Source organism: Solanum pennellii, chromosome 11 (genome assembly GCF_001406875.1).
Source record: "Solanum pennellii chromosome 11, SPENNV200".
In the NCBI taxonomy this organism is placed as follows: domain Eukaryota; kingdom Viridiplantae; phylum Streptophyta; class Magnoliopsida; order Solanales; family Solanaceae; genus Solanum; species Solanum pennellii.
This window is the reverse complement of record NC_028647.1, coordinates 65,520,382-65,532,965: the sequence shown is the minus strand read 5'-3', so window position 1 is coordinate 65,532,965 and position 12,584 is coordinate 65,520,382. Positions and strand designations below refer to the sequence as shown.

At 31.7% G+C, this 12,584-nt stretch overlaps 2 protein-coding genes across 2 annotated transcripts; both read left to right on the top strand.

Annotated features, from left to right (window-relative positions):
• Positions 1-3,909, top strand: LOC107005140 (tetraspanin-3). The gene is made up of 2 exons (XM_015203642.2): positions 1-594; positions 3,322-3,909. Exons 1-2 carry the CDS (start codon positions 82-84, stop codon positions 3,664-3,666), a joined length of 858 nt encoding a protein of 285 aa, XP_015059128.1. The 5' UTR covers positions 1-81; the 3' UTR covers positions 3,667-3,909.
• Positions 3,910-4,323: 414 nt separating this feature from the next.
• Positions 4,324-6,730, top strand: LOC107004209 (putative disease resistance RPP13-like protein 1). Its single transcript, XM_027912758.1, has 3 exons — positions 4,324-4,743; positions 4,955-5,077; positions 5,600-6,730. Exon 3 carries the CDS (start codon positions 5,609-5,611, stop codon positions 6,728-6,730), a length of 1,122 nt encoding a protein of 373 aa, XP_027768559.1. The 5' UTR covers positions 4,324-4,743; positions 4,955-5,077; positions 5,600-5,608.
• The last annotated feature ends 5,854 nt before the right edge of the window (positions 6,731-12,584 follow it).

Genomic DNA, 12,584 nt, shown 5'->3' with positions numbered 1-12,584 from the left:
TTCTTCTTCATCTTCTTCATAATCACTCTGTTTTCCCCTGTTTTCAAAAACCCATCAAAAAAATCTCAAAAAATTTTCACCATGAGAACCAGTAATCACTTAATAGGTTTACTAAACTTCTTCACTTTCTTAGCATCAATCCCAATTTTAAGCGGTGGAATCTGGTTAAGCAGCAGAGCAAACAACACAGATTGCTTAAAATTCCTTCAATGGCCATTAATAATAATTGGGGTTTCAATAATGGTTGTTTCTTTAGCTGGATTTGCTGGTTCTTGCTACAGAAACACTTTTTTGATGTACATTTATCTATGGGCAATGTTCTTTATCATTGCTGCATTAATTGGATTTGTGATTTTCGCTTTTGCTGTTACTGATAAAGGGTCGGGTCGACCCGTTATGAATCGGGCTTATTCCGAATATTATTTACAAGATTATTCCGGTTGGTTGGAACAAAGAGTTTCGAGTCAAAGCTACTGGGTAAAAATAAGTTCGTGTATAAGGGATTCGCGAAGTTGTGGTAAGATGAGAAGGATTTACAATGGAATTCCGGAGAGTGTTGAGATGTTTTATCTAAGGAAACTTAGTCCTATCGAGGTACGTTAAAGCTAAAACTTTCTTCTTTCTTTTTTTATCGAGGTTAATTTATGTAACTTTTATTTATATATGTATAGACTAAAGTAAACAAGAAAGTGACGATTTTTTTTCCTTTTATTATTTTAAGATAGATAGTTTGTATATGACTTGAAAATCTTGATTCAAAGTTCTTTTGCTAATTATTAGTTTGTGCGTATTTCGATTTTATTAATAAAAAAAAATACGTACAACTTTGTTCATTCACTTCTCTTGTTTGCTTTACTCCTTTCTTACGAGTTTACGACTTTTTTCATCATTGAGTAACTCAAACTTATGATTTTGAAAAGAAATGACTTGAAAGTTGAGAATTATGATAAAAATGTCGAGATTAGTTTTGTATATATTGTAACTATTTTATTAAATAGGATGACTTAGATATAAATATCGTATAATTTTGTCTATTGTATTGAGATAAACAGCAGGAATTCATCTAAAAATTAAGAATACAAACATTTAGATAGATGAAATTTTACGCATTAAAGAATTTATTCGATACAAATTTAAATTAATTAGATTAGTTATATGTCTAAAGCAATAAAATAGGAGTCTTTTAGTGGAAATAAAATACGATTTATCATAAAATAGCGATAATTTTTTATTTTTATTTTTTTTTTGAATTTGAAATTATGTAACACTTGTGACAACTTTTTTTCCACTTAACTTATGAATTAAGATTAGGAAAGTCCTTAGAAGCCAATATAGATCTGTTTTTACGGAAAATAACGTTATGTCACAGCACCTCTCTCCTTTTTTTCGTTTTTTCGTTTTAATTTAAGTGATTTTCTTTTTCATTTTTTAGTATCTACAAAAAAGAAATTTTCTTTTTAATATATATATATATATATATATATATATATATATATTAATGAAATAATACCTCCTCCACACTTAAAAAAAGTAAAACATTTTGCTTACAATAAAGATATTTTTGGCTATATTATATAAAAAAAATTAGATATAGAAGAAAGGTGACAACTCAAAACAATAATTTTTGTCAATAAGCCATGCATGTTTTATGTGATAATAGAAAGGTTGGCTTCTTTTGGACTATTATTTAGATTATTATTGTTTGCTTTATTGCTTTTTATTAAATAAAAATATACCCTTTTTAAATTTATGTATTTTTCATTAACAATTAGAGTGATGGTCAATAAGACCTTCCATGCCCTACTCCTTTAATTTCCCCTGACAAAATATGGGTCCTCATTAATATTATCCCATAATATAAGTTCACACCTAAAATTAAATTAAATTGGCAGAGAGGTTGTCCTTTCATATTTATGAACCAACCAAAAAAAATTAAATTAATTGGTCCATTTTTTTAAAAAATATTTATGATCACTTCTTTGATAAGGTTTAACTACAGGACCAAAATAATAGTAGGTGGTCAACTTAAATTATTTAGGAAAACAAATGACCATATGGGCAATTTTCCTTTTTTTTTTTAAAAAAAAAAAAGTGGTACTACCCTAGTACTACTAGATTAAATGCAATTTAGGGCTCGTTTCGTAGTGTGTATAAGAAAAATACTGAATTAGATGTATTAATAATGTTAACATTATTTTTAATCGATTTGTTTGATTTGTTGCTAGTGTATTTTAGAATAATATCAAAATTAATACATCTATTATTTTTTGTAATACCTCCTGCCAAACAATCGCTTAAAGAATTATACAAACAAATCTAATGGATCAACATATTTTTTATTTGTTGAGAAAATTCATTGCTTAAATCAATTTCTAGTAATTTATGGTTCAAAAAAAAAAAGCATCTTTCATTGTTATAATATGAATATAGAAAAATGTTTACTATTTTGATGATGATGTGAATGAATTTGACTATACTTGATTGGAAAAAGATTGGGGCCAAACATGTTTAAAAAGACTCCAATAATAGGGCCCCCCAATTATTTACATCTTGATGGGATAGTCATGTGGCCATGTGTGTCTTAGATATTTATAGACCTATTTTTGACCTCAATAAGTATATCTATATATATTTTTTATAATATAAGCATATGTTTTGTCATAGTGGAATCAGAATTTTCGTTCGAGAGAATTCAGAATATAAAAAAGTAAACACAAGAAAAAGTCGTAGAGATTCAACATCTACTATATATAATGAAAATAGTTCCGTCTTCGATATATAGTGTAATTTTTCATCGACCAGTAGCTTGCTTCACCCCTGATCTAGTATAACCCTAATATATCTCCTCCAATTTCTTTCTTGAGTTGTACTTGTCTGAACTAGTAATGCTAGGGCAATGTATATTTGGTCGCGGGGAAGTACAAGCATTGATGCATGTGGTACAACATGCTTAATGCACGTATCGTTGTGGCAATATGTTTGCTCCACTTGCAAAACTTCTCCAAAATATTAGGTTGAAGTACCTTCTTCAACATATTGTGTGTTGAATTACTACATAGGTAAAATTATTACTGCACTGAGAGGCGAATCTAGAATCTATAGTTAGTGCGTTCAGAATGAGCATTGTAATCATTGCAAATCTCTATTTGCTTGTATATATAGTTCAAACTTCAAGCCTATGTTGCTCTGATGTAGTCTTCACAAATGTCGATGGATGCATGTCAGATACTGACAAATGTATGATAACATCGTTGAAGAGTCCTAGCAACATAGGTTCATTTGAACGCGCCTAACAAAATTTCATTTTTTTGTCCAATGTAGTCTGGTTGCTGCAAGCCTCCTACAGAATGTGGCTACGTTTATCAGAACGAGACGGTTTGGGTTCCCGGAGGAGGACTAGTTGGTGCTGATCCAGATTGTGTTAAATGGAGCAATGATCAAGAACAGCTCTGTTACAATTGTGACTCTTGCAAAGCTGGTGTACTTGCTAGCCTTAAAAAGAGTTGGAGAAAAGTGTCTGTTATCAACATAGTCATATTAATCCTCCTTGTTATCATGTATATGGTTGCCATCGCGGCGTTTAGGCACAACAAACGGATCGATAACGATGAGCCTTATGGAGAAACAAGGATGGAGAAGGCTCAACCTAGCAGGATACACTTTTAAAAGAGTCACAACAGAGTAAAGCTTGAAATGTATTTTTATGTTTAATTTTGGTTAAGTTTTAGTAGTCTTTGTTTATATCTCAAGAAAACACAGATTGTAAATCTTGTATTCATTGTGGTGTATTTTCATTTAATTAAATTCTAAACCTATCTAAGTTTGGTTTTGATGTTGTTTTGTTCCCTTTAGTGTAGCAAGCTTGCTATGAGAGTTGAGTAATTAAACTTTTGACATTAGTGTTGTGAAGATTCTGTGAAGTTTATAGATAAAAAATTACTTTTCATACATATATTTTAAATCTTGAGTATCTTTTAAGAAATTTCCGTCATCATCAAGTATGTGGCTCTACACGTTCCACCACTTCTCCGTTCATTTCCAAGACTAAGAAATGAGTTAAATCAAATAAACTTTAAATTTGTGAATTATATATATACTTGCAAAAAACCATATAGTAGGTCTATCACATGATCTATGATGTAATTTGTGAAAATAAATGCCATGGAATGAGGAGTGATGTCCCTCTGCAGCAGACAGATATAAACACAATGCCTTTTCGATAATCGTACTTTAATTATAAAAAAACATGTTTATGTTAGTTGATATGCAACTGAACAAGATCGGGGCTTAAAACCAAAACTTTATCGAGAGGTTCCAAATATTTTAAAATGCTATACATACGTTGAAAAATGACAATAACCAATCAACAACAATAGTATATCTCGTGTAATTCTATTAAGTGAAGTGTGTAGAGGAAATAATGTACAACATCATTTTGCATATTCACGACGAAACTATATAAGGCTGTTCTATCACATTGATTTCAAGTTTGGTGTGATTGCATTTGATAGAACTTACTGAGGCTTTCTCACTATTTGGATATTAAGAGCAATAGCTTTTGTGTTTGTCTGTATATAAATCGAAAAATTGTTACTAAAAACCTGACTAACCTATACTTGTTTGTAACTGATGTAGTCTATCCCTCAGCCACACTCAGACTGTGTCGGATCGATGTCAAGTGGTGTTCATTATCTGCCTTGGGACACAAAAACTCACCATTTGGATTGATGGTCACTTCATCTGGTATGTCCATGATATCCTTTGTAAAAAAACTTCTTGTTTCTTTCTTTTTGTAGTTTTTTCCTGTCTCGTACGAAAGAAATTGGTGATGACTTTCAATGTCTGCTTCTGATATATAGGTCCGAAGTAAGGCAACCTCACTTTCTCGTTCTTGATCATCCTAGTCTTTATTGCTGATACTCATAACAGCGTGCGCGTTTATTTCTTTTGTAAGGAGAAAACAGAAGCTTAAGAGCCGCTTGAAATGAGGTTGCAAAGTTATCGGAACACCAGTTGCAGTTGTGCATCTCCTTGCTTATCTTCTTTGGTCAGGGTACTCGGGATTCACCTCTAGCAAGTACGATGTTGTGTCTCTTTGATTTCAATGTCGATGTAACTGCATTTTGATAGCAAATACTGAGGTTAACTGTCAAAATAAAATTTCTTTAATGTGATTTTAAAGAGAATTTTGACGGAAGTTCTAACCATTAAGTTGATAACTTTTGAGATTCTTCAAATCATTTATTCAGATGATGGAAATGTGAGGCAGACTCAAAATTGATGGCTAATTTCTGCTTACATTCTACTTTCAGTGTCTTCATGTTGTGACCTCACTGCAGCTGTTGTTTAATGAATAGATATGGTCTGTTGCTTATAGAGTTTTTCTACTATCTCTTGTGAGTTCTATCGTATTGGAACGTTTAGCAGATACAGTCAAACCTAACAATAAAAGGTGTAGTACTAAATTACAACAAATGTTACAATCTATTCAAACACTGTATTCACCTGCAATTAAACGACAAGTAGTAAACATCCTAACTTTCAAACCTATCATGTTGTATTTCTTGTCTATTTTTTGATTCTTTATTTTGTTTTTCAGATTTGAGAAATGGAGATTGGGTTAGCAGTTGGCGGTGCATTTCTCTCTTCAGCTTTGAATGTTCTCTTTGATAGGCTTTCTCCTGACGGTGATCTGCTCAACATGTTCCGGAAGCATAAAGATCATGTCAAGCTCTTAAAGAAGCTGAAAATGACTTTGCGTGGTCTTCAGATTGTGCTAAGTGATGCAGAGAATAAGCAGGCATCAAATCCATCTATGAGCGACTGTCTTAATGAGCTTCGAGATGCTGTCGACTCTGCTGAAAACATACTTGAAGAAGTCAATTATGAAGCTTTGAGGCTTAAGGTGGAAGGCCAGCATCAAAATCTTGCAGAAACAAGCAACCAGCAAGTAAGTCACCTCAGCTTGTCCTTGAGTGATGAATTTTTTCTTAACATAAAGGATAAGTTGGAAGAAAATATTGAAACATCGGAGGAGTTGCAAAAGCAAATTGGTTGGCTTGACCTGAAAGCGCATCTTGAATCGGGTAAACAAGAAACTAGAAGACCTTCAACTTCTGTGGTTGATGAATCTGATATCTTTGGTATGCAGAGTGAAACAAAGGAGTTACTTCAAGAATTTGGCTTAAAGGTTGATAACAATCTGAATCAACTTCAAGTCAAATTGAAGGAGAGCTTTAAGGGAAAAAAGTTTCTTATTGTCTTAGATGATGTATGGAATGAAAACTATAAAGAGTGGGATGACTTGAGAAATCTTTTTGTACAAGGAGATGTAGGAAGTAAGATCATTGTGACGACGCGTAAGGAGAGTGTTGCCTCGATGATGGGTTGTGGGGCAATCAACGTGGGGACTCTGTCTAGTGAAGTCTCTTGGGATCTATTCAAGCGGCATTCACTTGAAAATATGGATCCTGAGGAACATCCAGAACTTGAAGAGGTTGGAATACAAATTGCACACAAGTGCAAAGGATTGCCTTTAGCTCTAAAGGCACTTGCTGGTATTTTACGCTCCAAATCAAAGGTGGACGAATGGAGAGACATTTTAAGAAGTAAAATATGGGAGCTGCAAAGTTGTTCGAATGGAATCTTACCAGCGTTGATGTTGAGCTACAATGATCTTTGTCCAGATTCTTTCTACTCTGACAAGATTGATAATTTCAAAATGCCCTGAACTCAGTTTGGAGACACCTATCGAACTTTCAAATTTAAAAGAGTTACAAGTTGCCGGTTGTCCTAAGGTTGGAGTTCTTTTCTGATGATGCTCAACTGTTTGCCTCTCAACTTGAAGGGATGAAACAGATTGTTGAATTATGTATTAGTAATTGTAAATCTGTTACCTCCTTACCTATTAGCATTCTGCCGAGTACCTTGAAGAGAATGAGAATATCTTATCGCGGGGAGCTGAAATTGGAGGCGCCAACGAATGCTATGTTTCTCGAGGAACTGTCTTTAAAAGGATGTGATTCACCTGAGTTTGTCCCAAAAGAAGCACGCGAATTGAGTGTAGTAGTAGTAGTAGTAGCTGACAGCATAATCTGTTCAAAATATGATGTAGTCTTACTTAATGCATTTGTTGTAATTTACTGAGAATTCAATTTTGCGGAATTCTTCTACTTCTTTTTTTCTATTAGCTTGACTTGTTATAGATGAGGCTGATACAAGTTCTTTGTATTGTACAGTTCAACCTTGATTGACATTCAATTGCTCTGCCAAGTTCACCGGCTTAAAAACGTTTCACTTGATGAAATGGACTACATCCAGGTATTCGTCTAACTTTATCAAAGAAACGTATTGCTTCTTTTTCCCGTGAGTTGAGGAAGGAGGAGATGGTTTAGACTTTTAGAGTAACGCACATGTTCAACTCTTCATTTTGATATTTCGACTGAGAGAGTTCAAATATCAGCTCAACTGTGATCTGTCCGCAGAGTGTAGGTGAATAGAGGTACTTTCTCTTTTCTCTCGAATTTCACTTTTCATTCATCAGTCTGAGAAGGAAGTATTGAGCTTAGAGTTTGTTTTTCGCGTATGAACTTTTATACTGCTCCAGTTGCACTTCAAAATTGAGAAACTGTAATTGCTCAAATCCCCATTGTATCATGTTGTGTCTTTAACAGGTAAACATGTTTACCGCGAGTTTTCCTTCAAGCAGTATGTCTAAAATGTGCTCTTCTAGCTCAAAGAATGACTTAACGCTTGAAATGCTGAACCTGCATTTAGATCAGCAGTGTTACGTCCACGAGTATGGCAATACTTCCATCCTCTACATTGCTCTGTTGTTGCGTGAGTTTGAAGCATCAGATGGAATTTTATTTTGTATGTATATATAGTAAGTGATGTTATTTCAAAAAGTTATGCATCTGATCTTAGTTAAGGTGAAGCAGCAAATATTGCTATTATTTCCTTAAGAATGTTCAGGATTGAGATTTTAAATTTATCTTTATAATGTCAGACATAATTTTTTGCTGCTATAGCAAAATGATTGTTATTGTTACACACCATAATAACATTTGACGTTTAGATCTTATTTGGCTGTGTTATTGACAAAAGAAATAGGCAAGAAGTCATTTTCCTCTTAAACTTCTTTATGTTTCTGCACGTTTGACCTCTGTTACTGTTATAATTTATATAAGTCCAACTCTTATTGATATAAAATTGCTCAACATTGTCTGAAGTACTCCTATTTGTGTTTTTGTGCATTTAAAATAAACTCTTTTAAGTGTTTACTTTCTGTCTAAAACTTAAATATCAACAATTTTTTTTGGGGATAATGAACAACTTGTAGTGCTAGAATAATATTTTTACCAATTAGAATTGTTACTAAAAAATTCTAACCCCCAAGGCCCCAAGGCTGATGTTTCTTGGGACATTAATACTCCAACAATCATTAAATTAAAAAAAAAATGAACGAAGGCACAAACCTAACAAGAAAAATATTGACGAATAAAAAAATATTACATGAGAAATATTAAATGATGTGTTTCTCCATCATTAAAATAAAAAATGAACGAAGGCACAAATCAATAAGAAAAATAGTGACCAATAAAAAAATATTACATAAGAACTATTAGATAATGAAACACAAAGCGTATTAATATTTTTATCCAATTTATAAAGGGAGAAATTAAGTACATGAAAGGTTGTGAATGAATGTGTTTAACGGTAGAAGCTAAAAGGTTTAACAATCAAATTCATAAAGAAATTGAAAATGATAAGTGGTCACATCTAATCATGCATTTGGTCTAGTTTTATTTAAAAATTAATAAAACATTTTTAATTTAAAAAATTGATGAAGGACATTTTCGTAATTCAACTTTGAACTTTTATATATAAATTTTAGTGACGATTATAATTGCCCCAACTGCATATTTTTCGCTGTCAATTTATATGATTTAGTGGCAATTTTTAATGCCACTAAAATGTACTTTTTCAGTGCCTTTATAGGAATTAGTGGCGGTTTTAGTTTCCACTTATTCTTTCTTTTAGTGGCTAATTTATATGATTTAGTGGCGACAACAACTGCCACTAAAACATATAACTTTTTTCGCTAAAAGTCACAATTAGTAGCGACTATAACCGTTCTAAAACTTTAAATTTGTCGCTGAAAATCACTTTTAGCGACCATTCATAAGTTTTAGCAACTGTTAAAGTCGCCACTAAAAGTGACATTTAGCGATGATAGTCATGAGTTTTAGCGGCAGCTAAAGTCGCCATTAAAAGTGATTTTTAGCGACGCAGTCATAAGTTTTAGCGGCGGTAAAAGTTGCCACTAAAAATACTTTTAGCGGCGATAAAAGTCGTCACTAAAACTGACTTTTAGCGACGACAGTCATAGTTTTAGCAGCGGCAAAAGTCGCTGCTAAAAGCGACTTTTAGCGACGACAGCCAAAAGTTCTAGTGGCGGTTAAAGTCGCCACTAAAAGAGACTTTTAGCGACCAAATTGACAACTTTTAGCGACGACTGTACTTTGTCACTAAAATACTTCTTGGCGGCGACTTTAAAACTTTTTTGGTCGCTAAAACTTTTAACTGCTGTGACTAAAAGGGAATTTTAGCAGAAAAATTTGTTTTAAGCGGCGACAATTTTAGATACCACAAATACAATCTTTTAACGTCAATAGTTTAATGATTTAGTCGTTATTTTAGTTGTCACTAATACAATCTTGTAGCGAATATTGTCATATGATTTAGTGGCGGTTTTGGTGGTATGAATATGAACTTTTAGCGAGGTTTGTTATGTGAATTCTTGGCACATTTTTGTTCCATTAATTCTTTCTTTAGCGACAACTATAATAAGAATTAGTGGCTTATTTCTTTTGCAACTATACTTACTTTAGCAACGACTCTTATATCAATCAGTGGTTGTTTTCGAGTTACATTTAGCAGTGATTCTTTAATCAATTAGTGGTGGTTAAGTTTCCACTAACACTATTAGCAACAACTGTTCTATGGTGTAGTGGCGGTTTTACTTGCCAATAATATCAACGTTTAGTGGTAACTCTTTTATGTGTTTTTGCGCCTTTTTTAGTTTCCACCCACAGATACTACCTTTTAGCAACGTAGTTTATATATATATATATATATATATACACACTCACACTAGTCTCTGGACACATGCAATGTACGTGTGCTCCATGTGAATTTAGAACAATTAGAAATTTATATAGATCATGTGAAGTAATATTTTTAATGTGTGTCAAGAAACAACAAATGAGAGGCATATTGTTATGTTGAAAATCAATTACTATGAAGCTACCATCAATAAATCAATTCCGTTAAAGCTACTTCGTGTAATCTTTTAACTTTGTTTAGTTGGTAACACACTTCTAATAAAGTGATATGAATAATTTGAGCCAAATAACATACATACTTACAATAATGATAAAAAAATTCACAAAAACCACACAACAAATAGAAGAAAACTAAAACGTATCGCAAGACTTTATTCATATAGATTATAGATAGAAAATAAATATAGAATTAATAAGCTATTCATATTCGGAAGCTACAAATTTAAAGAGGAAAAACAAAGGGCACGGACCATGAGAGAGAGGGAAGTATTTGCACTGACAAATCCTATAATTTACAAATTTATGTATAACGAAGTATGCATCATATTTTTCTCCAAAATAAGATAATACTTATTTCTAACAAAAGTAAAGACAATTTACATATCATAACATATACATATACAATATAGAAAATTAGAGTAAATATAAAAAAGAAAAATGTCAATGAAGAGGATATAATATAATACTATAATAACTATTATGAAAACAATAACAACAAAAAAAAAAGTGCAATAATCGAAATACCATAAAAACATTTGGTGGTATAGAAAGCAAAAGAAAGACGGTACAAGAATAAGAGTATTACTACGAAAGACACCACTAAGTCTAAACCCTTTGGAAAGCGAGAGAACACTCCAATACAACCTTCTACCTTAATCTGCAATCTCCGTGCTTAAGCACATTTTGTATAATTGATGAAATCAATTTCTTTTTTTTTTCTTCGTTATGAAAGACGAATTAGCTTATATATTTGTCAATAATAATTTTACCTCAGACACATAATATTTATAAGCCAAAAGTTTACCTAGAATTTTGTAGAGAGCTCAAAAGTTATGTAAAAGAATGGAGAGACATTTTTAAAATGTGTTTTAAAACACCTCTTCATTTTTAGTATTTAATATAATATTATGTAATTATTATATAATATTTAATTTCTTAGATATATTATAACATTTTGAATTAAGATAGGGATAAAATAGTATCTCAACTTTTNTTCCATTGCAATTTACTTTCACATTACATGGTTTAGATTACATGGTTTATATATATATATATATATATATATATATTGATTGAAATTAAATATTTTAATAGGAGGTTTTTGTATACTATCTAGATAACGAGTTGTTTATGAATATACGACTGACATCATTCACCTTCCATACTACAATTTTTTATATATATAAACCCTACTAATTTAGGACCGATCACTAAGACACATTTTAGTTTGTAATATTATGTGTTTTACCATATTTTGGCTCATCTAGATATGTTTAGATACGTTCAAATACATATATCTCGGTATACATGGGATTAAAATTAGGTGTAATTGTATATCTGTATTTAAATGGATTCACATGTATTTGAGATATATAACAAATCTTGATTGTCTCCCTCGCCTCTATCCCATCTGGATCGTTACTTTCCAATGCATATATACATACATATACATGTATCTAATGTGATTTGCATGTATCTGGGTATACATGACGAGTCTCGCTCGTCTCTCTCCCCATTTTAGTGTATGTGCTGGCAAAAATACATATATTTTAGGTGTATTTATCATCAATTTGATAGAAAATTTTTAATTAATGATAAGATACCTAATATTTTGAAAGTATAGATGAAATAGTGTATAAGGTAGTAAATTATGTCTAATTAGGTAATTGCTAATGATGGATGTGACAACTTCTTTTTTCGAAAAAGATCCATCAATACAAAGTATAGGCGATCTCAAATTGAAGTTTGAAGAGGGTAAAATGTATGTAAATTTTATCTCCTATCTCGTGAGGTAATAGAGAGGTTAATTTCAAAAGACTCTCGCTTCAAGTATATCACATAACAGAACAATATAATTTGTGATCAAAACATAGTAGTTGATAATTCAATATAATTTGTAGTTGTTCTATTGTTTTAACTTTTTTAAGACTTAGATGTTTTCCTCAACTATTTGAGTAGGAATTATTACCTCTAGAAAATCATTTTGTAATTCATAATCATAATTTTGTACCAAACAGTCATAATTGAATCATGTTAGTAACAAAATAGTACTATCATAATCCACAAAGTAACTACCTACTATATCATAACCCCTAATCATATGTGTACTACTAGCTAGGTAAACTTAAAAATCAACTTTTAAATTTTTAAAAATTGAAAATTAATAGGAGTTAATTATTTTGAATGGGTAAATATTGTGTATTTGGTCAAGCCAAACCTAACTCAACTAGCATACCA